This window comes from Stenella coeruleoalba, assembly GCF_951394435.1.
Source record: "Stenella coeruleoalba genome assembly, chromosome: 3".
NCBI lineage: Eukaryota > Metazoa > Chordata > Mammalia > Artiodactyla > Delphinidae > Stenella > Stenella coeruleoalba.
The window spans coordinates 164,087,180-164,114,269 of record NC_137148.1 but is presented as its reverse complement, the minus strand read 5'-3'; the positions used below and the strand labels follow the sequence as shown (position 1 = coordinate 164,114,269).

General features: G+C 41.0%; 1 protein-coding gene across 1 annotated transcript; it reads right to left on the bottom strand.

The window, feature by feature from the left end:
• Positions 1–1,706: 1,706 nt before the first annotated feature.
• Positions 1,707–27,054, bottom strand: LOC307184961 (uncharacterized protein; the record flags this gene model as incomplete). The annotated part of the gene is made up of 4 exons (XM_079918704.1): positions 26,853–27,054; positions 5,388–5,514; positions 5,112–5,172; positions 1,707–3,270 (listed from the first exon to the last, which is right to left on the bottom strand). The coding sequence occupies exons 1-4, from the start codon at positions 26,883–26,885 to the stop codon at positions 1,707–1,709; spliced, it is 1,785 nt and encodes a 594-aa protein (XP_079774830.1). The 5' UTR covers positions 26,886–27,054.
• Positions 27,055–27,090: the final 36 nt, after the last annotated feature.

The window sequence follows — 27,090 nt, the reverse complement described above, 5'->3', positions numbered from 1 at the left end:
TTCTCACATGGGATCATAAGGCAACACATTCTAGAAAATGTAGTTCATGTTACTCACATTAATATAACAGGATCAGGGACATTGCCAAATCTAAATTTTTTTGTCCTTTCACACGTCTCTCTTCTTTTTTTTTTTTTTTTCAGTATGCGGGCCTCTCATTGTTGTGGCCTCTCCCGTTGTGGAGCACAGACTCCGGACGCGCAGGCTCAGCGGCCATGGCTCACGGGCCTAGCCGCTCCGCGGCATGTGAGATCCTCCCAGACCGGGGCACGAACCCGTGTCCCCTGCATCGGCAGGTGGACTCTCAACCACTGTGCCACCAGGGAAGCCCCGTCTCTCTTCTTAATGTAAATTCCATAGTCCAAATCCCAACCAAAAGAAATGACAAAGTGTAAAGGACAAAAGATGAAGATAATTCACAAGAGACTGCACTATGATAAACTTTGCATACTTACAAGTATATAGCAATTATATATTCCATGGAAAATAGAATAAGGATCTTTAAGCAATAAAAAGGTAGTTTTCTGCTAAATAAGGTGGAATATATATATATATATATATATATATATATATATATATATATAAAATGAATAAGGCATATCCAGTACTTGCCACAGGAAGCCAGCAGGAAAAAAAAACCAAACCGGCATTTTTCAATGTTCTTTTCCTTACATATAACTTACAAAATTAGGTAAAAATTAAACCTACTTGCATACTAGAAATAAACTTCAATTCATGGTTCCAATAGACTTCAAAATAGACACACAAAAAATTACTAAATAACTAAAAGAAAAGACTACCTATTAATTTTTAAGAAATTCTTGCTTAATGAGTATCTACAAAATTATCTCACTTCAATGTGTACTTTGAAAACTAATTAGAAATCCATACTAGAGAGAATCACTTTAAGAATGAGTCAATTACAAAGAAAATTTATAACATTTCTGTCATGTTGTGAATTTTCAGACAGCGTACCCATAGTACTTACATGGAGATAATTTCTCTTCAGTGCAGTTTTCATATGACTTTGAAAATATTTGTTAAAATTGAAAAGTTTCCCTAATTTTTCAGTTACAAAGTTTCTAACGCGTGTACATTTTTTTTTTTTTGGTGGTACGCGGGCCTCTCACTGTTGTGGCCTCTCCCGTTGAGGAGCACAGGCTCCAGATGCGCAGGCTCAGTGGCCATGGCTCACAGGCCCAGCTGCTCCGCGGCATGTGGGATCTTCCCGCACCGGGGCATGAACCTGTGTCCCCTGCATAGGCAGGCGGACTCTCAACCACTGCGCCACCAGGGAAGCCCCGCATGTACATTTTCACGTAGTTTTGTAAGGATGTGGGGCAAGTGAAGGTTTTCCTACATAGTTTACATTCAATACAATTCTCTCCAGTGCAAGTTCTTTCGTGGCTTTCCAAGGAAATGGGACTGAAGGCTTTCCCACATTCCTTACATATATACTGTTTCTCTCCAGTGTGCACTCTCATGTGTCCTTGGAAACGTGTGATACATGAAGGCTTCCCCACATTCCTTACATTCAGTTTCTGTCTAGTACGAGTTCTTTCATGTATCTGAATATAACAGAGAGTGCTGAAAGCTTTGCCATACTGTTTGCAAAAATACGGTTTCTCTCCAGTGTGAGCTCTTTTATGTATTTGGAATGAACTGGGAAAAATAAAGGCTTTCACACATTCCTTACATTCATAGTGCTATTCTCCATTATGAGTTTTTTCATGGCTTTGAAAAGAACTGGGACAACTGAAGGCTTTACTACAAGTTTTACATTGATAGGGTTTCTCTCCAGTGTGAGTGTTTTTATGTGCTTGTAAAGAACTGGGACAATCAAAGGCTTTCCCACAATCCTTACATTTGCAAGGTCCATCACCAGTATGCATTATCATGTGTCTTTGAACATTTGAGGGATAAATAAAGGCCTTTCCACATTCCTTACATTCATAGGGTTTCTCTCCAGTATGAGTTCTTTCGTGTTTTCGAATGGAACTGAGATAAGTGAAGGCTTTACCACATTGCTTACATTCATAGGGCCTCTCCCCAGTATGACTTTTTTCATGTATTTGACGACAACATAGAAAACTGAAGGCCTTACCACATTCCTTACACTTATATGGCTTTTCTCCACTGTGAGTCCTTTCATGACAACGAAAGTAATTGGGACAATCAAAGACTTTCCCACAGTCTTTACATTTATAAGGTCCATCTCCAGTATGCTTCATCATGTGTCTTTGAAATTTGGCAAGATAACTGAAGGTTTTCCCACATTCCTTACATACATAGGGTTTCTGTCCAGAATGAGTCCTCTCATGTTTTCGACAGGAATTTGGACAACTGAAAGCTTTACCACAATTTTTACACGTATAGGGCTTTTCTCCACTGTGTCTCCTTTCATGACTTCGAAAGGATCTGGAATAACTGAAGGCTTTACCACATTGCTTACATTCATAGGGTTTCTCTCCAGTATGAGTTCTCTCATGTTTTCGAAAGGAACTTGAACAACTAAAGGTTTTACCACATTTTTTACATTCATAGGGCTTTTCTCCAGTATGTGTCCTTTCATGTCTTCGAATGTAACTGGCACAACTGAAGGCTTTACCACACTGCTTGCATTCATATGGTTTCAATCCACTATGAGTTCTCTCATGTTTTATAAAGTAACTGGGACAATTGAAAGCTTTACCACATTGCTTACATTTATAAGGTTTCTCTCCAGTGTGCGTTATTTCATGAATTCGACAGTATCTGAGAGAACTGAGAGCTTTACCACAGTGCTTACATCTATAGGGTTTCTCTCCAGTATGAGTTCGTTCATGTTTTTGAAAGTTGTGGTGATATCTGAAGGCTTTTCCACATCTTTTACACTCATAGGGTTTCTCTCCAGTGTGAATCCTTTCATGCCTTTGAATAGACTGGCGAAGCTTGAAGGCCTTCCCACATTTCTTACAATCATAGGGTTTCTCCCCAGTGTGAATCTTCTCATGGGTATGTCTGGACTGACGATGCTTGAAGGCTTTCCCACATTCCTTGCATTTATATGGCTTCTCCTCATATTCCTGATACTCACGTGGTTTGGGTGTAGTGCGAGATGTCATGTGCCTATTAAAGGATGAATGACGCATGAAGATTCGTCCACATACACTGAATTCACATAGTTTTATTCCAGTTTTCTTTTTCTGATTATGATTTGAAATTTGGTTAAATGTTTCCCCATACTGACTACCTTCATTATTTTTACAGAGTCTCTCTACCATATGACTGCTGTAAAAAATAAGAAGGATATTATTAATGAATTGTTTATTAATTATATTTAGTAATAGTTATGACAATGAAAATTTTACCATTTTAAAGGAAAGTGCACATTTTCTGCACATTCTGATTGAAAGTGAATTTACTAAAGTTCTGCAAGATAATCATAGCAATTATCAAAACAGTAATATTCATAAATGGTGATTCTGAATACTGATTCCAAGTGTACTATTTTTCAAACACTCAACATTTAGGACACATTTGAGAAAAAAGGTTTGATGCAAAAATTCTAAGATTCATTAATTTTAAGGCTGGAATGATTTATTTTATTTCTTTGTTTTACAATGTCATGGCATAAACAATCTTGAGAGAGAAGAAAGAAGCTAGAGGAATCAGGCTCCCTGACTTCAGACTATACTACAAAGCCACAGTAATCAAAACAGTATGGTGCTAGCACAAAAGCAGACCATAGATCAATGGAAAAGGATAGAAAGCCCAGAAATAAACTCATGCACTTATGGTCAATTAATCTATGACAAAAAAGGCAAGAATATACAATAGAGAAAAGACAGTGTCTTCAACATGTGGTGCTGGGAAAACTGGACAGCCACATGTAAAAGAATGAAACTAGAACATTCTCTAACACCATATACAAAAATAAACTCAAAATGGATTAAAGACCTAAATGTAAGACTGGATACTATAAAACTCCTAGAGAAAAACATAGGCAGAACACTCTTTGACATAAATCGCAGCAATATTTTTTTTGGATCTGTCTCCTAGAGTAATGGAAACAAAAGCAAAAATAAACAAATGGAATCTAATGAAATTTAAAAGCTTTTGCACAGCAAAGGAAACCATAAACAAAATGAAAAGACAACCTACTGAATAGGAGAGAGTATCTGCAAATGATGCAACTGACAAGGGATTAATTTCCAAAATATACAAATAGCTCATACAGCTCAATATCAAAACACCAAAGGACCCAATCAAAAAATGGGCAGAAGAATGAAACAGACATTTCTCCAAAGAAGACACACAGATGGCCAACAGGCACATGAGAAGATGCTCCACACCACTAATTATCAGAGAAATGCAAATCAAAACTACGAGGTATCACCTCACACCGGCCAGAATGGCCATATTAAAAAGTCTACAAATGCTGGAGGGGGTGTGGAGAAAAGGGAACCCTCCTACACTGCTGGTAGGAATGTTAATTGGTGCAGCCACTCTGGAGAACAGTATGGAGGTTCCATAAAAAAGTAAGAATAGAATTACCATATGATCCAGCAATCCCACTCCTGGGCATATATCTGGAAAAGACAAAAACTCTAATTCGAAAAGAAACATGCACCCAGTATTCATAGCAGCACTATTTACAACACCCAAGACATGGAAGTAACCTAAATGTCCATCACGGATGAATGGATAAAGAAAATGTGGTATCACTTACACGTGGAATCCAAAAAAATGATACAAATGAACTTATTTATAAAACAGAAATAGACTCACGGACATAGAAAACAAACTATGGTTACCAAAGGGGAAAGGGTGGGGGAGGGATAAATTGGGAATTTGAGATTAACAGATACACACTACTCTATATAAAACAGATAAACAACAAAGACTTGCTGTATAGCACAGGGAACTATATTCAATATCTTGGAATACCCTATAATGGAAAAGAATTGGAAAGAGAATGGATATATATATACGTATAACTGAATCACTTTGCTGTACACCTGAAACTAACACAACATTGTAAATCAACTGTACTTGAATAAAACAAAAAATATCATGGCATACTAACATTCTGTCATGGGACATTGCTTTCTCGTGTGAGTATAACTCACCTTAGATTTGTCCCATGATGTTCATACTGATCTTCAGTATCAGGGTCTTCCCATTTTTCTCCTAAAATGCAGACCAACAACAACAAAAATCATTATAAGTTATAAAATATCAGAGAAAAGTTGTTACATGACAGGTCCATGATGAACTATGACCATGCCTGGTTTATTTACTAATGTAGTCCCTTTCCACGTTTCACCTCTTGAAAATGTTGAAAAGCAAGCAACACTGGTTCTCTAATTGACTAAGTAATTAAGTAAGAATGTCATCATCCTTACCTATTGAGGTCAAGTTCTTAAAGGTTTCCTGCATCACATCTCTGTAGAGTTTCTTCTGGGATAGATCCAGCAGAGCCCACTCCTCTGTGGTGAACTTCACACTCACATCCTCAAAGGTCACTGAATCCTAAAACATCCCAAATACGTATGTGAGAGAATGGACAGAATGAAGAGCACCAGCAATCTATACTCAATTCATAGGAAGTTCACATATGACTCTGCGGTCTCCAAACATTTATTCTATAACTTTGTCATTAGAACTCTTACTCTATGGTGACACTCCCTCATGAATTCAAGAGCATCATGAACACAAGGAATTTACTGCTACATTTGTACTGTGATCACTTCAAGTCTTTATTCCTCTCTGTCAAGACATAGAGCACCTTGGAGAAATAAGAGAAACTTGCTATACAGATGAAAGAAATAATCCATTTTAAGCACACTGGTTCATTCTGATAAAAACTTTCTCATTCCCTCTTTAGTACCCACCATATCGTGCAGCACTATACGAGCACAGGTTCCCATCTGCATGAGGTTTTAACAAATAACAACACAGTGAAGAACTGGAAGGTTTTCTTTCTATTCTCATCATCAGACACGAGGCCAAAAGTCCTGTGGAAATCCAACCTGTAACAAGATCCAGCTAGTCATATTGTCCTGAAGTACTCCAGGCTAACAGAAGTAGTCAGATCCAGGTGGGTGAATGAAAATATTCTTGTGGAGGAGTATAAATTAAAATTTATATAATATTTATCACATACTCAGTTTTGCTTTCCTTTCTCTGTCTCATTTCATGGGGCTAGGAAGTTATTCAGAGTCAGAGCCGAGACATGAGGAGGAAAACAGGACAACTCACACCTCCACAAAATCCCTACATTCATGTGCCTTGGGATGGCTTCTGAACAATTTTTAGAACACCCATACTGAGATGATAAGATCACAGAAGACCTCATTTTGGCAGAATCATACAACTATAATCTGGGCCTTGATGACCTTGGGGAACAGGTTAAGACAAAGTTTGCAAGGGCTTCATTAAAAGCTTCAATGGTTTCATGGTGAATTTGCACAAATTATAAAAATACATAAAGAGTTCAACAGTGCTTTCTCAAAAAAAAACACAAAACCCTTTTCTCTTATATCAGCAAGTGATACCTGACCAGCCACTCTAGAGGCTGTCCTCCCACTTTCTCTCATTTCTGAGCTCCCAGGTGGGGCACAGCAGCATGACAGCCCATCCTAGGTATAGGAATTCCCCAGTGGCATAATTTCCTAAATGCTGGTCCCTGAAAGAGACCAATTACCCGTTGACGTCCATGTGAAGGGAACAGAAAAAAGGCTCCCATCCATCAATTCTGATGCTAGAATTAGCTTGTTTGGTAGAGCAACATCAATGAAGGAACATCTCTCTTGTTGTGGGTCCAGGGAGTAAGAGGAGCAGCCTAGGGCAGCCCTAATTACTCTTTCTTCACTGGAACAACAGCACTTGCTCATAACAAAATCCAACTACCTAGTGTGCAAAAGACAGTGAACATTAGCAGGCCCAAGAATGCTTAGCCTTAGAAATGCTTGCCCACAAATTTCATCTTTCACTAGTATCTGGGATCTGTGATTTTTGGGAGTAAGCTGACCAACCTTACAGATAAAAGTGCCTCAGTGAGCCTAAAGTGTATATGGTAAACTCCTGTTTTCCTTTGGAGAGTGGTAATTTTGTGTCATGTTCAGCAGAAGGTGCCTACCTGATCAGCACCCACCTCCCTAAACAACTATGGTCACTGAGTCTCTAATCTGTTACTTGGAGAACTGAGCCCATCCTACGTGGTAACACCAAGAGACAACATTTGAGAGCTTCCTTCTGGTTTCCTCCACACCAAATTTAATTCAATACTAAACAAGACTAATACAAAATATTTAATGATCCTCATGTAAAAAAATTTTTTTAAATTATTGGGTAATGTTAAAGTAGACTGAAGTAAGTAAAATGATGGCATGTGTTCTTAGAAAGAATTCAGCGTCGCCCAGATGTCATCTCTCCCAAATGATACATTTATTAAGTTTTGCAAATACCTAAAACAGTTTTTAGGACTCGATAAAAGCTACTCCTCCAAACCTAATACAAAGAAGGAATGTCCAAAAATGGACAAAGTCTTCTATGGAAAAACATGGCAGTCTACCTAACACACCTCTATGGTAATTCAGAGGATACAGGTATTAGCAGAAAGAAAAACAAACAGAACAAAGGAAAGGAAAAGTGTCTTCCATAGACCAGCATTTAATATGGAAAGTTGTTCAAGGACAGAATAGGAGAGTAGTGGCAAATATCATGAACACTTGACTACATAAGGGACAAACTATTATCCAGTTGGAAAAATGCAGCATATTTCCCTTCATTCCATAGACAATGGCCTCCTCATTGTAGATTTAAATGTGAAAGATAAAACTAGGCCACTTTTAAAAGTCACAGGTAAATGTTTTATTGATAGAAGAATAGAAAGAGTATCTCATATAAGCAAAAGAATGATCTATAAAGACAAAGACAAATTCAAATGTATTAAAATTAAGGTAGTTAAAAGATACATAGGGCTTCCCTGGTGGCGCAGTGGTTGAGAGTCCGCCTGCTGATGCAGGGGACACGGGTTCGTGCCCTGGTCCAGAAATATCCCACATGTCGTGGAGCGGCTGGGCCCGTGAGCCATGGCCGCTGAGCCTGTGCATCCGGAGCCTGTGCTCCACAACGGGAGAGGCCACAACAGTGAGAGGCCCGTGTACCGCAAAAAAAAAAAAAAAAAAAAAAAAAAAATTACATAAAAAGGAAAATATCTGCAATGCACACAGATATAAAAATAGAAAAGGGCTACTTTGTAGAGTTAAAATGAACAGAGACAATTTTAAAATGGAAAAAGAAGCAAAACATATTTAACAGATATGAAAAGGATAATATATGAAAAAATGTCTATCACCTTGGCAACTGGGTAATAGGACACTAATATGTCCAGTAAATCCCATTTCACAGTGATTAGAACAAAACTTAGTCAATTTAATAATCTCAAGTGTTGGGACTTCCCTGGTGGTGCAGTGGTTAAGAATCTGCCTGCCAGTGCAGGGGAACAGGTTCAATCCCTGGTCTGGGAAGATCCCACATGCCACGGAGCAACTAAGCCTGTGCTCCACAACTACTGAGCCTGCATGCCACAACTACTGAAGCCTGCGTGCCCTAGAGCCCATGCTCCACAAGAGAAGCCACTGCAATGAGAAGCCTGCGCACTGCAATGAAGAGTAGCCCCCACTTGCCACAACTACAGAAAGCCCGCGCGCAGCAACGAAGACCCAAAGCAGCCAAGAAAAAAAAAAAGAAGAAGAAGAAAAAGAAAATCCCAAGTGTTGAAGACCATTGGGGGAAAAAATCATTAAATTATGCACAAATGGAGGAATGGAATGGCCAAGTGATATACTCCATTGCTATTTCCTGTGAATATGAACTTGATCACTATTTACAGCCCAGCAATTCCCAACAATGTCCACAGAATTTATTGCATAGTTGCACTTGGAGAAATATACAAGGGTGGCATACACTAATATCAACAGATCTGAAGGTTTTATCAATAAAACAGTAAAACAAAGAGTACTGCAAAAAGTGCAGCATGTTACCTATTCTGTAACTGTTATGGTCTCCTGCAAAGACAGATGAAGCCTCGCCCGAGATTTAGTTCAGATGTCTGCACTGATGATAACACATACACACGTAAAGAGCATGAAAAGGGTTTCTTACTTCTATAATGGAAGTGTTTGAGAAAAGGAAAGGAAGCCTCTGAAGAAGATGAAAAATGCCTTGAGACATCAAGGAAAGAAGGAAAGGAGCCTGGCCTGGGTTTTTTATTGAGCTTAGGGGATGGTATAGGGTGAGAATTCAAGTACACGAGCAAGGCCTTCTGTGGATTCAATCACTTGCCAGAATCAAAGGAAGGGAGACTGAGGCTTTCTTATCACCATGTACAGATGTGGGCACAAGTAGATGAAAGAAAGAGGAAGTAAGGTTTAAAGCTGTTAGCAGTCAAACATCAAAAAAAGGAGTCAGAGACTTCTTATCTATGGTCTGGTATCTAAGGAGCTTGGAAGTCAGCTTCTGGTACCTTCTAGTCCTCAGAAGAAAAAAAGCCAAGAAACTTAAAAGCAACAACTCTTCCACCAGAGAACTGAGGTCACAGGGTAAACTGCTGTCTCCAAATTAGAAATAGAAACAAAAAAGTATACCCAGACACCTGAAACTAAAACAACATTGTAAATCAACTGTACTCCAATAAAAATTTTTAAATAAAACTGGAACAATACAGAGAAGATCAGCAGGATGACATGCAAATTAATGAAGTGTTCCATATTTTTATAAAAATACTGAATCACTGTGCTGTACACCTGAAACTAATATAATACTGTAAATCAACTGTAAAAATAAACAAATAAAAATAAATAAATAAATAAATAAAAATATACCCAGAATAGTTTCTTCTTTTTAACAAACCTGTCCTGAAAACAATCTATTTCACAAGCGCGCAACTAACTGGGATTTTGCTAGAGCCTAACTGACCTGTGGCTGTAGGGAAATAGCCAACGTGAGTCTCTTTTAGCATTTTCTGCTCTCAAAGGTGGGGGCACCTCTGAGGATAAAAGTGTTTTTTTCCCCTCCTAACAACAAATATGTGGTGTCCCAATGCCACTTCTCCAACTCTCTGTCACCAAATAGATGTCCAACAGTTCAATTCAATTCTAACACTAAATCACATATGTTACACTCTATAGATTTAAGCGCTCAGTACTAGACAATGCCTCTACTTCAAATGCCAGACACAAATGGCGTGCTTTGGTTACCAACGTTTCTACCCAGCCGTCTACAAATCATAGATTTCCTTGACACACCATCAGGTTTCATAATTTACTTAAAACAAAAGACACTCTATCACCCTTATTACTCAAGTCATTCCAAGGACTTCAAAAGTTTTTGCTAGGAATGCGGGACAAAGACCAAACGTCTTTCTCATTGTATCACAGAAAGTCAAACCCAGAGATACAGGATCACTAAAAGATTGAGATCAAATCAGTGTCCTAGAGAATGCTTCCCCTCTGCCCACATCTACTTCTACATCAACTGGCCTCTTGTTTAATATAAATGGACTATACAGAAAGACCTAGATGCTTTCCGGTAACATCAAGAAGAAGGCAAGGATGTCCCCTCTCACCATTCCTTTATCAATCTTATACTGGAATTTTTAGCTAATGCAATCAGACAGGAAAAGTAAATAAAAAGGATAAAAAATGAGAAGAAATAAAACTGCCTTGGCTGGCATATGACAAGACTGTCTTTGGAGAAAACCTCAAAGAATTCCAAGAGCAAAAAAAAAAGGACCTTGAACTACTAAGAGAGTAGAGGAAGGTTGAAGATTAAAACGTTAACATGCACAAGTCAAGTGCTTTCCTACAGATCCACACATAATACTGAACTCAACTTTGACGAAGGACCAAAGGCAATATTTAATTTAGAAAAAATTTAGTCTTTTCAACAAATAATGCTGGAAAAATTGGATATCCACATGCAGAATGAAGAAATGAATCTAGACAGAGATTTAAAACCTTTCATAAAAATTGGGCTTCCCTGGTGGTGCAGTGGTTGAGAGTCCGCCTGCCGATGCAGGGGACACGGGTTCGTGCCCCGGTCCGGGAAGATCCCACATGCCGCGGAGCGGCTGGGACCATGAGCCATGGCCGCTGAGCCTGCGCGTCCGGAGCCTGTGCTCCGCAATGGGAGAGGCCACAACAGTGAGAGACCCGCGTACCGCAAATAAATAAAAAATAATAATAATAAATAATAATTAAAAAAAAACACAAACCTTTCATAAAAATTAACCCAAAATGGGTCAGAGTAGTTAGTGTAAAATGTAAAGCTACAACATTCCAAAAAGATAACATATGAGAAAATCTAGGTGACCTTGGTTTTGGTGATTAATTTTTAGATACAAAAGCAAATGCAAGATCCAAAAGATAAAAATAACTTTGACTTCATTAAAACAAGAAACTCCTGCTCAGTGAAACACAGTGCTAAGAGAATGAAAACACAAGCCACAGACCGGCAGAAAATCCTTGGAAATCATCTATATGATAAAGCGCTGGTATCCAAAACATCCAAAGGACTCTTAAAACTGAACAAAAAGAAAACAACCTTAAAAGTGAGCAAAAGATCTGAACACACATTTTATTGACGATATACAGATGGTAAATGAGCACATGAAAAAATTCTTAATATATTACCAGGAAACTGAAAATAAAAGAATGAGATATCACCCGACACTTCCTACAATGGCTAAAATTACAAGCCTTCAGAACACCAAATAATGGCAAAGATGAAGAACTGGCGGTAATGGAAAATGGAAAGCTGGTGGAGTTTTGATGTGGATCTTGTGAAGCCATTAGTGGGAAACTAAACCTCTCAGGAAACAGAAATTAAACAGTTGGTGGTGCTTTTGAGGATAAGCTTGATTGGAAGATCAAAGAATGTGGAAATATTTAAAGGAGTAAAAAATCTGAAATTATTTAAAATATATTGGAAAAAAACACTCTTCTCTTTTCAACACCAAAAGCCGTCCTTTGATGAGATCAATTTAATAAAAGTGATAAGTATCTAGTCAACATAACAGAGAAAGGAGGGAAGACAGAAATTACTCATAACAGAAATGAAAGAAGGGGGAAATGAACATGAAAAAGGACTTGACACCATCCAATATCCATTTATGATGACAAACTAATAATAGAGGGGAACTCTCTCTTTTTGAGGAAGAACATTTACATGACACCTGGAGCTAACATCATACTTAGTGGTGGGAAACTAGATGCTTTACTGGTAAGACAGGAATGGAACAGAGCAAGAAGATCCCTCTCACCACTCCTATTCAACACTGTACTACAAACAACACACACACACACACACACAAAGAAAAAAATAAAACATATTGTACTAGAAGCCCTAGTCAATGCAGTAAGAAAAGAAAAGGAAATAAAAGATATACAGATTGGGAAGCAAGAAATAAAACTGTCTGTTCTATATGACATGATTGTCTATGTAAAAGATCTGAAAGAATCTACAACAGAGATTACTCTTGAAATTAATAAGAGCAGAGCAAGGTTGAAGGATACCAAAGGAAATAAGGTATCAAGCCATGAAAACACATGGAGGAACCCAAAAGGGACTTCCCTGGTGGTCCAGTGGTTAAGACTCCATGCTCCCAATGCAGGGGGCATGGGTTCGATCCCTGGTCGGGGAAGTATGATTCCCCATGCCGTGCAGCCGAATTAAAAAAAAAAAAAAGTATACTGCTAAGTGAAAGAAGCTAATCTCACAAAGATACACACTGTATGATTCCAAGTATGTGACAATCTGGAAAAGACAAAACTATGAGCCAAGAAAAAAATCTCTGATTGTGAAGGATTTGAGGGTTCAAGGGAAGAATGAATGAATAGGTTGGCCATATAGGATTTTTAGGGAAATGAAACTACGCTATAGGATACAGAAATGAAATGAAGGATATATGTCATTAAACATTTGCCAGGATCTATAGATCTTTTAACACAAGGAGTCAATGCTACTGTAAACTGTATACTTTAATGTATCAACATTCACTGAACAATTTTAAATGTTCCACACACAAGATTTAAAAATAGTGTAAACTGTGTGGATGCAGAGTGGTTATGTGGGAACTCTCTGTACTCTCTATTTTTCTTTTTCTGTAAGCCTAAAATTGCTCCAAAAGAAAACTGAAGTGAATTAGAAAAAAAAAAAAAGTCGAAGACAGACTCATTGCAATTCACCCCTGATGACTGATGACCAAAACGGGACACCTTTCATACAACTGATTTGAACTTATTTCAATAAGCCAGTATGGTGCTCCATGAGCCTGAGACCTGTTAACGGAAGTGAAACTTCAACTGAATGTCATGTTGGAGAGCAGCACTGTATTTTCTGAGAAGTGCCACGGTTACTACCAGTCATGTCTGGGACTCCAACATGGATAAGAATGTCCTGGTGAGTCCCTATATTGTGGACCTAGTATATGTACAGATGAGAATAACCCTGAATTCTATTTTGGGTATCTCTAAATCAAGAGATCCCAACATTTCTTTTAATACAAAGGGGCAATTCTTGGACATCGTCCAAAAGGCTGTGAATACATGCAGATGGGGCCAATTTTTGGCCAGTATCAAGATGACTCTCTGATGTTTGGTTAGTTGTGTGGTTTGGTCATTTATCAGGGATATCACAAGGGATGAAGAGCAGCAACTCTCCACTGAGCTCATCATGCACAAATGCATATTGTCATCCTTAATGTCTATGCACACCCCAGAGCTATGCATTCAGTTAATCCCAAGAAACTCCCGAGGGAAGTCTCCATCTGGGGGAGTAGTGACCTCTTCCAAGACCACAGCATCCTTTAATGGACTGAAGAGAGAACAGGCCACCCTCCTGCAGGAGGCATAAACCAGGACAGGTTTTGCTCCATCATTGCACACAGTGGTGCTGGTAGGCATGCCAACCCGATGGGGTGCTAGTTCTAGGGTCAAAGGCACAATGGGCAGCTCAGCAGAGGGTCACAAGCTCAGTGCTTATGAGACCCTTTCTTTTCTTTTTTTTTTTCTTTTTGGCTGCGTTGGGTCTTCATTGCTGTGTGCAGGCTTTCTCTGGTTGCAGCGAGCGGGGGCTACTCTTCGTTGTGGTGCACGGGCTTCTCATTGCGCTGGCTTCTCTTGTTGGGAGCACGGGCTCTAGGCGCACGGGCTTCAGTAGTTGTGGCTCGCGGGCTCTAGAGCGCACGCTCAGTAGTTGTGGCACACGGGCTTAGTTACTCTGCGGCATGTGGGATCTTCCCAGGCCAGGGCTTGAACCTGTGTCCCTTGCATTGGCAGGCAGATTCTTAACCACTGCGCCACCAGGGAAGCCCCAAGACCCTTTATTTTCAAGAGAGCTTAGTGTGTGACAGTCACTGCAGCTCTAATGGCAAACAGTGTGAGGCACAGGGCAGTTTCTTGCATCAGAAGCCTATGGACAATTTAAGGCCATCGTGGGTAACTCTAGGAGGTATGAAAGGTCACTGAAAACTCTACAGTGAAGGAGGCTAAGAGGACTCTAACACAAGTTAGTGTTATGTATGGCTGTTGTACGGCAATTTAAACACAGTCTAGAGCCTTCTGTGGTAGGGGTGACCTCAAGGTGGGCAAATTTCCAAGCAATAGCAAATATGGGCTCAAGTAAAATTAGTAAACAAGGAAAACGTTGCCTCCCAACACCAAAAGGACCCAGCAGATCTTGTGGGTACTGAAAAAGACTATGTAACCATTTCTTCACAGTGTCAGAGAGGGAGCAGCCATCTGATTATCAAAGAATTTTCAGGAACTTGACCAAGGCATGAGGGTCTTATCTTATGCATGGGTCAATGGCCCATCCATCTCGTATGAGCTCCCATTCCAATACTAGTTCTGAATGAGTGTGAAACGAATATCCTCAGAGGAGGACGTCATTAGTGTGATGTCATACCTGTGTTCCTGGAGCAAAGTGCACGCAATGCAGATCCTACCTGCAGAGACTGTGAAATGGCAAGGATGCTGAGGTTCCCTGAGGATAACCAGGTGAAGATGTATCATGTCTCTTCCTCCATGACATATAGTTTAAGTAACCCAAGCTTAAATCAGTTAAAGCTAATTCCTTTGCTGTGTCACAGTGAGGTTATGGTGTCGTCCCTAATAACTCAGAGGGTCAGGATCTTTGTTGCAGTAGAGGGAGAAGCAGCTGCAGCAGAGGTGCTGCCGATGAGCCCTCTGGTATTTGGAGAGTATACTCAGTCCACCAACTACTGGCTCCCTTCCTTCTCTTCTCTTCCTTTCTCTTTGAAATAACTGCTCTTTAAGAAGTAATCCCTAGGCTCACCTCATTCACGGGGTATAATAGTATTCATAACACCCTAATGTAACAGGGGCTATTTGCTCTCTTGCCTTGTTACAAAAGTCCTTTTACACACACACACACACACACGTGTGTATGTGTGCGTGTGTATGTGTGTGTGTGTGTGTGTATATATATATATATATATATATATATATATATATATATATTCCCCCCCACCCTTTGCCAAGCCAGTCAGCTTGCAGTATCTTAGCTTCCCGACCAGGGGCTGAACCTGGGCCACAGCAGTGAAAGCACCAAGTCCTAACCACTGGACCACCAGAGAATTCTCAGGCCTTCTATATTTTATTAACTGACCTGATTAAGCTGTACTAACTTCACAGAATGCACTAAAGTATTTTACTTTGTCCTCCTAAACTTCATCCCCTATAGCATGATAATCATTAACCAAACCCTAATTCCTAAGAATAACAGCACTTTTGACTAGCTGTTTTCCAGGGCTAGATGGTATCTACAGATAAGGGTGACTTAGGAGCTGGGACCTCCTGCCTCCTGGGAAAATGCCACAAGAAGATGAAAAACTGCCCTCTCACTTCTCCTCCTAGCATAAAAGAAACCTAAATTCTTTTCTGAATTAAGATGGTTCTTTAGGAAGTTAGTCCACCTTCTCGGTTTGCTGACTTTCAGAATAAAGTCACTACTTCTTGCCCCAACACCTCATGTCTCATTTTATTGGCCTGTCATGCAGCTGTAAGCAGGTAAGTTAGGGGAACCTCAGGAAAAAAGAACCCTGGCTTTCTTGACATAAGAGAAGCCATTTCTGGCCTAAGCCATTTTGTGATCTAAGCCTGGCCACAATGCTTGCCCTTGAACAGGTCTCAGTAATCAATGAGCTTAAGGAACAAAGGAATGAAAGAACAGAGAAAAAGTAGTCAAACAATAGTGCAGTGATACAGCAGAGTCCTAGTTCCTCCTCAAGGGATATAGATATATATACAAAATAATATATCTTTGAGTTCTGCAGGAACGAAGGCCCCCACCCGGGTGGAGGACAGAATGATGATGTTGACCCTCCTGACTTCATAAACCAAAGCTTGGACTCTGTCGACCTTTGCCCCAATTTTATGCTGAATTCTCCTCTGCTAAATCCCCTTCATGAATATGCATGTACCCTTAGCTTAAAACTTCCCCAATTTTGTTGTTCAGGGTGACAATGCTTTGGGAAATATCCCCAGTGTTCTCCTTACTTGCTGCAAGTAATAATAAATCCTTCCTTCTCCCGATCTTTGGCTTGGTTGTGTCTATTGGCTCAACACCCACCAAGAGGTGAACCCAGTTTTTGGGTGACACAGTGAGCAGTATGAGCTTGAACTTGGTAACACTAAACCCCTCCTAAAGTTGGGGAGACACCAGCCTCAGACACATCTTCACTCCAAACACATAGATGGGTTACACCCAAGACATCCACCCAGAAACACTGTAAGGAGGGCCCCATTCCCATACTCCTGCTCCCAAAGGACAAAGAATTACAGAAACTGCCAATTCAGAATCCTCTGTATATAGAACCCAGCGTTGCTGGGATCAACAGTGCCACACGGGGCAGGAGAGCGCACAGGAGGAGACCCCAACAAATAGCAGCTCATGGAGCAGGAGCTTCCAGGCTTTCTTATCAGCCTGCCCAGGTAAGAAGCGCTAGGGGAAAAGGGAGGGGTGAGGCTTAAGTTTTCAGTAGTCAAACATCAAATATGTGGATCCCCACCACCCTACCCAAGAACAAACAGAAGAAAAATGTGCATTCACATGACTTGGTTTTATATAAAGAAACAATAGCAGGATGATGGAAGTAATCAAAACCGGTTCTTTGCACAGAAGTGGAGTGGGATGTGTGGGCAGGGAGTTGCCTTAAGTTAGTTTCCTATCTTAGGGATTTTTTTAACCTTCCCATGAATTATTTATTTAAAAGAAGGAGAAAAAATTTTATACGCCATATTTTGCTATGCTTAATAATTATTTTATATTAACTTTTACATTTAAAAATTAATTTAATTTTAACTTTTCTACATAGGAAACCACACCAAGACTTAATCCTTTAAACAGTAAGGTGTATAAGACTGCAGACTGTAAATAATTTACAAATCCCTTTCTAACAAAAAGGACTAGGGGCCTTACAGTTTGTCCTTCCACTATATTTCACACTGGTGATGTTTTCAGGAACGAATGGCATACTCTAATACACTAGGACTTGCAAAGTAAGAGCTGAAGTAAACTAAGAATTTCAAATATTTACAGAGGCTTTGAGGATTTTCCTCATATCGATGAAAATAGAAATTCAATTGTTTTTGTCCTCACATTCATTAAAATAGGAACTCATTTACCTTAGGAATAGTATAACAGCTTTTAAATGTCAAATTTCTCTAGGGACAGGCACATACACTGATCTAAAAATGAAAAAAGCACCTGAGAACTTAAATATGCCCATCTCACATCTTGAGGTTCTCTTGCCTAAATGGAATAAAAATCCTATTTGGCTCCACAATTTTCTTGCCTTACATCGTATCTCTCGATCAACTTACATTTTAAAATCCCAAGTGCTGGTGCAAACTAGAGTTAAAGGGCTGCAGTATTTTGGATAAAAGAATCCAAATACTGAAATCAAAACAGATAAGCAGGCTGCTTCCCTCAAATTCAGAAGAAAACCCCATTTTCATAAAGTTGAACATATTCCAGACTTGGTGTCTAAACACTCCAGGTTGAGATGGAACCCCTAGAGTGGGTCAGTCCCTGGTGAAGGAGGGTAGGCACAGGTTAGCAGCCACACGAATCATCTCTGGGAGCTCTACATGTCCTCCCCTCTCCTGTAAGCATGGAAGCACTCCCTCCTCCAGGCTTCTCTTGTCACAAGTCAGGAAACTCTCAGGCTGATTCAGTTTAAGGCTCTGACCCAAAGGAACTCCCCAATTCATAAACCTTCTGTCCATGAGACAGAACACCTGATCTTCACAGACTCTCAGTGTGTACAAATTACACTAACTGCACGTACACTGTGGATGCAAAACTCAAACACTCTGTCTAAAAGTGGCTAGGCCTACGGAACTACAACTACAACCTAAAAAAGGCATCATCCCCACCCCCACGTGCAGGTGCACCGCCAGCTTTCCAAAGCTCTGCATCTTCTCTCACTATAAAGTTTCCTTCTGTGGTGGATGTGAACAGGGAGGACACCTGAAAGGGTAAGGCTTCCCAGGAAGAACCAACTAGATTTCGCAGTACTTCCCTTTCCAACCTCAAGGGGGCCTTAGTGAGGCTCACTGACCACAGGCCTCTACTCTCCCTGGACTTGCTTTGGATCCCTGAGATTTTAAATGACACAAAGCCAGTTTTTGAACAATACAGCAGAATAATTTAAATCCAGTGTTTATGTGGGAAGGAGGAAAGAAAATGCTAAGGCACTTTAGTAGTTCAAGCAGAAAACCCCAAATATCTATTCCATCCAGAATAAAAGATGTCAGTTAATTATTATTTCCATGGCAAGAAATTCATTTGTAAGTAATTAACTATACTTGAACACTTTTGGTCTAAGCCCTGCAATTTCATTTGAAAATATCCAAAAGTAAACACAGACCTCAGAAACTTACTACACACGTTCAGGGAAAGAAAGAGTGGAACCAAAACTCTTAACAAATGTAATGTAATACAAGAATATTTTATCTTCTCTCAGAGTCACCTCTTTCTTGCCTGTTTGGAACTATTTTATACTGTCCTTATAGCTCTATTGATTAAATACGTTTTTCCTTTATTGAAAAATGCAGACTAAGTGAGTAAATCTCTTTAAAGTTACAAACCCAGGGAGAGGCAGTGCTGACAGTTTCCACAAAAATAAACTCCACCCAAAAGCCTTCCCATAGGATGTATGTGTCCTGTAAGGATTCTGGGGGAGAGGCACAAGGTTTTCATACAATGAACATGGTTCCGTGTGGTTATTCGTCTTTCTTCACATGTAAAACATCCACAGATAAAAAAAATAAATCTTTAAGGGCCATCCATGGCTCTGTGGGAAAAGGATAAACAGTTAAAATATTCGGTCGCTTTGAAATGCACCACAGAGGACAAATAGTTGATAGTGATGCTGTGAATCGGAAAAGCGAAGCTGGCTTTGGGAATGGGAGGAGGTATTTATTGCCAGAGCTAGGCTGGGGAAACAAGAGCTGTGAATTTGAAACCCTGCTCTAAAAACCACAACACTCGTAAAACTCAGAAGAAAACGAGTCCCGCTGACGTGAAAGGAGAGACTGTGGACTCCATAGAGCACAGCTCCTCCCACGCACGATCCCCGGAGACCCAATCACAACTGTTCCCTGATGACCCTCCCTGTGGTCACCGCAGTCTCGGGGAGACGACAAACTGCGGGCGCAGAGCTGCCCAGAGAGGCTCCGGGGTCAGGGCCCAAGTCGCCGCGCGCAGTGACGGGACAGGACGCCCGGGGTTCCGGCTGCCGGCCCCGCCCCCACGCTGCCAGACCGAGGGGACTGAGGTCCGAGCGGAGACACACGCGGCTCGGGTCCGCATACCCCAGAGTTGACCGCGGTCAGACCCGGGTCCTGCCAGGGCCGGTTCCGACCAGACCCTGCACCGCATCTCCACATCGCTGGGCAGCGCACTTACCATTTCTAGGTTTCCCTGAGTCCCTCCTATGACTCCCACGACCGCTGCAAAGCACAGCGTGAGGGACACTGCGGCAAAGCCACAGAGACGATTAGGGGCGAGTTAGGGATGTCTGCGCCAATGCAGTGCATGTCCCCACCCACTTTCCCCAGCGGGGTTCTTGATTGGACAGTTTGAGAGGCCTCGCCCCCCACGCTTGAGTGACAGCGGGGCAGGAAGATGCATGTCTGCGGAACCAGACTCTGCGGGTGGGCGGCGACCTGATCCGGCAAAGGATGTTTGCATTTAAACGGAACTTGTTTCCGGCTTCGGGCGGCCTGTGTTGTTTTCGCCCAGTTCTTTATGAACGCGGGGGTACAGGGAAATGCTGATTAAATTCCCAAACGAATAAAGTAAGTACAGCACTGGAAGATGGCCCATATCAGGCGACACTGAAACAATAGGGTCTTACGTCCTATATGGGTCAGGGTCTTGGCTTAAGTCTGTCAGACCATTCTAAATTGTGACCCTTGTTTAGAAACAAAGACACTTAAGGTGACCCCGCCATCTGTAATAGTCTGGCTCCATTTTAATATTTGTCCTTTGACAGGATTGAGCCTTCCATCCATCCCTGCGTCTTCCCCACTCATATAAAATTATGAAACAACTTGCCAATCTTTCTTACAAAGATTATAGCTGGCATTATAATAGGTATTACATGGAATCTTCAGATCATTTTGTGAAGTAGTGCCAGTTCAGCAGTGTTAACTCTTCTGAACCATGAAATTGGAATGTTTCCTATTTACACTTGTCTTAATTTCTTTTCATCATGTTTTGTAGTTTGAAAAGTACTCATTCTATACTTTAGGTTTAGCTTGTTCTTTTTCTAGTTTTTGAGGTGTAAATTTACGTTGTTAATTTGATAGCTTTCTTTCTTAATATAGGTGTTTATAAGTTTCCCTTTTACTATAACTTATGCTGCATAAAAGTCTCCTTGTATTCATCTCCCCTGCTGTGTTTGGGTATCCCTAGAAACTCAATGTTAAATAGTCTGTGTCTTAAAACTCTGTTTTAATCCACTCCTTTTATACTGAGCCCTGTTGATATGGTAGGAAGGTACTGGTGTGGGAAAATGTTCTCTTATGATTGAACCTGTAATGTTTTGGCAGGACAGAATCCCTGGACTATGAGCCTCGGAACAGGTTCTTAGTATTCATTCCTTCCCTTTTGACACAGAGAAAACCTGAAGGGTCAGGGAGCTGTCTGACTGCTCTGCCCCATTTCAGATAAGGTTTTGGCAAGTTAATTTTCTTTGAGAGCCTGAGTTACAGGGAACAGAATGCTTTGTATGCTTATCAAAATTGTTTTCCTGATTCGTGCATGAAGCATGAGGCAGTGTTTTTCCATCATTCATGAGGAGAACCTGGTTGGGCTCCTGTAGGAAAAATTCATAAATTTGGGGGGTTCCCTCAGACTGGACTCCCTAAATGTTTTAAATCTCAAGGTAGTCCAATCTGTGTCTCCAGCAAATTCAAGTTACCAGTTTAAATGTTCCTAGAGGTTACTAGCTCCAGTTGCTTCACCTCCAGGTAACTGACAGTTCTATTTATCTGTCTCTGATTTGGGGAGCATTGATTGCCATGTACTCAAATCTTTCATGAATCTAAGAACAGGTGTTGCCTTTCAGGTTGTTTAGTTTTTCTTTCTTGTTGTGAAGATAACAGTGATCTCTCAGAACTCTTTACATATCCGAGCAGAAACCATCCATTCAGTTGTGCTGTTCTGTATTTTTCCTTTATAAGACTGTTTATCATTTCACTTATTCATTCCTCTGCTAGTGACCATGTAGGTGGTTTCAAAGTTTTCCTTCTGTGATCATATTTGGATCTCTGTATTTGAATATCTTTCCTCATGTTCTAAAATAGCTTACCCTGAATACATGTTTGTCACCCTAAAGACATTTTCCATGTGTTACCTTCTGTTTTATCATTGCCCTTTGGGGACAGAATTAACACCTTACCCAAAATGGGATCAGATGTGAACACTGATGTTCTCAAGTGCATCAAAAGAAAGATGTTGGACTTCCCTGGTGGCGCAGTGGTTAAGAATCCGCCTGCCAATGCAGGGGACATGGGTTCAAGCCCTGGTCCAGGAAGATCCCACATGTCACGGAGCAACTAAGCCCATGTGCTACAACAGCTGAGACTGCGCTCTAGAGCCTATGAGCCACAACTACTGAGCCTGCATGCCACAACTACTGAAGCCCGCACACCTAGAGCCCGTGCTCCGCAACAAGAGAAGCCACTGCAAGGAGCAGCCCGCTCACCTCAAAGAAGACTAGCCCCGTTTGCTGCAACTAGAGAAAGCCTGTGCGCCGCAATGAAGACCCAATGCAGCCAAAAATAAATAAATTTATTTAAAAAAATAGAAAGATGCTTATTACTCAAAGGTACTTTCTAAGGAGAGTCGGGCAAGGGTAAGCTACTTGAGGTGCCTTGTGTAAAGAATGGCTTGGCTATTTAATGTGTGTATAAGTGGAGGCTGCAGGTTTTCAAGTTTTGACCCTCCCACCTGCTGACACAAAAAGAAAAGGAGCAGGTGTCACCCTTCCTAACTTAGTTATGCACTGTAGGCCAGACAGGTGAGCAGATACCCGAAGCCTTAAGAGTCAGATATCAAAAATGAGGTCAGTTCTTTCACTCCTTAAGTTTACAGACTGAATGCTGCCACATCTCATTGAAATGAATTTGAATATCAATTGAAAAGCCATGTGACACAAGCGACATAATTAAGATGATGAAGCTTCGAAACAACATTGGAATCCTGTCATCCCCGGGTATTTAGAGGGATCCAGGAAAGTGTGTCAGTATGGTTCTGGAATTCTGTTCAAATATTTCAATAACGTTGTTGTTGTTTATTTTAATTTGCTGTCTCATTTGTGTTACTGGTGGCACTTTGCCAGTGTATTCCACCCACATGCAGCAAGCAGCCCTCCTAGGGGAACAGAACTCTCCCTCCCTGGCTCATAAATAGTGCAAAGCCAGGTGGTCATCAGCTACCATGTCCACTAGAGAGTTGTTCTTCATGGAAAACACCTGAGGCATTAGCTGACTACTATATGTATTTTGAAAGTTTTTGACATTTCTTGATTGGCATTAATGATATGTTTGTTGAATGACGTTATGTGTGCCCAGGTCAGTGCCAGGGGCTCTAACGATGATGAGTCTGTGATTGTAAACTGTAGGAAAAGAGCACATTTGTGTTGGATGGGCCAGAGGGGTTTGAAGGAGGGTGTCCCAAATGAAATACTGACATGTAGGTTACCCAGTCTATGGATGATGTTAGGAGGAAGAACTGGGAGTGGGATATACATGTGGTGGCCAGGATCTACTATGACAATAAACCAAAGACCTGTAGGAGTGACCAGAAATGTCACTGACAGAATGTCCAGTATAGAAAGGCTCTACTCGTAAGATAACAGTAAGCCTGATGACCAGAACAAAGTAACTGGCCTCAAAGACTGTGGATTAAATCTGAATAATGCCCTGAACAGCAGGAAGACGTATGTATAGAAGAAAGCAAGCTTTAAGTAAGCCATTAGAACATCCTATGAGGGTTGTAGACTGGGGTCCTGAGACTGTCAGTGAACGCCTTTTTCAACAGCCTGGTTTTTCAGAATTGAGTGGATATCAATAATTTCTACTGTGTGTCGGTGAGTGATTGCATTTTGGTTTCAGAAGGGTTATGTGTGATAGAATAAGTACTTTTTGTATATAAGTATCTACCAAGTTTAGAGCATAGCAAGTAGCCAGTAGAGGGGGTGAAGGGCCCTACAAAGTCTGTTTGCCATCAGCTGTAGGGACCCCTTCCTTGGTCAGGAAACTATGTCTATTGAGTTTACTACCAATGGTGTGTTTGTTCACATCAGATGCCTTGGTCAGTCACTAAGGCAGCCATGGCAGAGAAGGGATGTCCCATGAATATTGCCTAACATTGAGGTTAGAGGCCTCTAAGTGGTTACGGATTGTGGGGACTCACAGGACCAAGGTTAATACCATCAGATCCCAGGTGAGAGTGTGCCCAGAAGTCAATTTATCGCTCTGAACACAGCCTCTGCAGACTGAGGTTTAATATATGCACAGAGTAAGGACTGTCATTGATTTGGACTTGGATATTGTGAGGCGTTACTCTCAGACTTCTTAATGCCAAAGGGGGTAACTTTGGATAAGGAGCTGTGATTGGTGCTTGAGGCACCTAGATCATTGGCAGTGGCCAAAGGATCTGTAACAATGTACAGATGAGTTCCATTCTTGGCTGGGGAATTCTCTATTGCTAGCACGATTGCCTGGAATTTGACTAATCCATCTAATGCTTGGGTCCAATCTCTCATCTCAGATGGCCTGTTTGATTTAGGGACAGAACACAGCATCTCTGCAGTGGACCCCATCAGGTGTGGTGGCAGCACACTGTATATAAAGTATGTGGACTCCCTGGTCTCTCCTGGGATCCCAAGTGACTCCTCAGTGGCCATGTGTCCAGAAAGAAGTGACCTACTCTAGAACAAAAGACATTAACTGGGGGGGAACACAGTTCCTTCAGCAAGTGGGATGTGACAGAGGGGCCAATTTTTGCTTTATGCTGCAAGTACCAATGTCTTTTTAACGAGGAAGACTCTGGTTTGCAAAACTGAGGGGTCCTACATTCATGACCCAAGGCAAAACGGGAAATTGGCTGTGGAGGCTCAACTCTGGCCATGGGAGGGCCTCCATTTACAGAACAACTCTGTCAGCTGCCAGCAGAGCTGTTCTAATTGTGTGCAGTTAACAGCTGAGAATAGTTTCTGGTACAAGAATGCCTTGGATAACTTGTGTCCACCATGGGTGGTTTAGAGACACCTGGATGCATAAACAGAGGCTGCTAAAGCCTTTATGGTAAATGGGTGTGGGGAGGGAGACAATAATGGAGTAACCGTTACGTAGACAAATTCCAGAGTGTATGATTCCCCATTCAAACTCAGTAAAAACTGAAGTACTGTGTGAACAAGCAAGCAAACATATTTTACAAATATGAGACAGCCAGGATTACTGTGGCCGATGGAATGTGCCCATAACATAGGTTCTGCCAACTGTTTCTATTACCCTCTCAACTCACAGTCACTGGTGTTGCCTCAGGAAATTTTCCAGAGTGGGATACACATGGATTTCTAAAGATGTTTCCACATAAGCAGGCACAGAGTAGGCTTGAGAGCTGGAAATAGTCTACAGATGGTGATGGGAGGAAATGATGTGATTTATACAAACGAGGATGTCTCCAGGTAGATCCCACTTGGGATACACCATTAGGTTTCAGAACCACAGTATTCCTGATATGAGGAAGGAGCTTATTCTCACATGGAAACAATGGGTCAAGGCAGACACTACCCAGTGCAGCAGAGAAACAAACCCCCATGTTGACCTCTTTGGCTGCACCCTTCTGAATGTCATGGTGAATCAGGAAAACATACTCACTGACACTATTAATGGCATAAGGTGTTTCCTATACAAATTAGACATTATAAAGATATAAGCTACAGAAGGTGGTAATCAGACAATACTCCCAATGATGAAACATGAATTACTTTCCAAGTGGACATGAGGCCTTACAGAAAAATTCAAACTCTGATGGATTTTGATGTGGAACTAGTCAAGACATCAGGGAAAAACTAGACGTCTAATAAAATGGAAATCAAATATTTGTTGGTGGTGTTGGAGATACTCTTAACTACAGGGACACAGAATCTGGGAAATAAGCTGCAAGACATTGTCCTCAAACCTCCTATTCATCTGTCTCTTTCCCAGTGTGGTGGCTCCAAAATCTGAATAATACCCTCTTTGCATCTGCCTTTCAATCCAACTCAGGTAATGCAACTGAGGACTTCTAACACAGAGTCACAAAGGAGATGAATTCTGGTAAATCTAGCTCCTAACATTACTCACAGGCAATGTTAGCTCCAACTCTATAGATTTTTTGTCCTATCACAAGTCTCTCTTCTTTTTTTTAAATTTAATTTTAGTTTTATTTGTTTATTTTTGGCTTGGTTGGGTCTTCATTGCTGCGCACAGGCTTTCTCTAGTTGCAGCAAGCAGGGGCTACTCTTCGTTGTGGTGCGCGGGCTTCTCATTGTGGTGGCTTCTCTTGTTGCAGAGCATGGGCTCTAGGTGTGCGGGCTTCAGTAGTTGCAGCACATGGGCCCAGTAGTTGTGACTCATGGGCTCTAGCATGCAGGCTTAGTAGCACACAGGCTTAGTTGCTACACAGCATATGGGATCTTCCCGGACCAGGGATTGAACCCATGTCCCCTGCATTGGCAGGCGGATTCTCAACCACTGTGCCACTAGGGAAGCCCCCTCCCCTTATTTTCAGTATTTATTTATTCATTTGGCTGTGCTGGGTCTTAGTTGCAGCACACGGGACCTAGTTCCCTGACCAGGGATTGAACCTGGGCCCTCTTTATTGGGAGCACAGAGTCTTAACCACTGGACCACCAGGGAAGTCCCATAAGTCTCTCTTCTTAATTCAAATTCTATTCACCAACTACCAGTCAGAAGGAAAGACGAAAAGCAAAGAGGAAAATCATAATTTACGTAAAAGTATACTCTTTGACAACCTTCCCATACATAAAAATTTATTCCAAGCCTTTAATAGAATGGGAAACTGAAAAAGGCTCCTATACCCACCACCCCCCAAAAAGGATCTTTCTCAGTAAAAAAGGTGCAATATATATAATAGATTAGGGGTATACAGGAACTGTGACCCAAGGCCAGTAGAAAAATCCCAACAAATACCAAACTGCCATTTTCAATGACCCTTTAACAGAGAATGAACAGAATATTATAAAAATTTAAGCCTACCTGCATATTAGAAATACATTTTAATTCATCCATGGATCCAACAGACTTCAAAACAGAAAGAGAAAAAAACCATCTGATTAAACTCAAAATCACTACCTTTGAACCTTATGTACTACTGTTGAAAGACAACTTACAGAACTCACATTAATATTTATTTTTGAAATTCGTAGAGATCCTATGTCCAAGGATACACTTTAAGAAAGATCCTTGCTAAACACAGCATATTTAAAAACTTTTA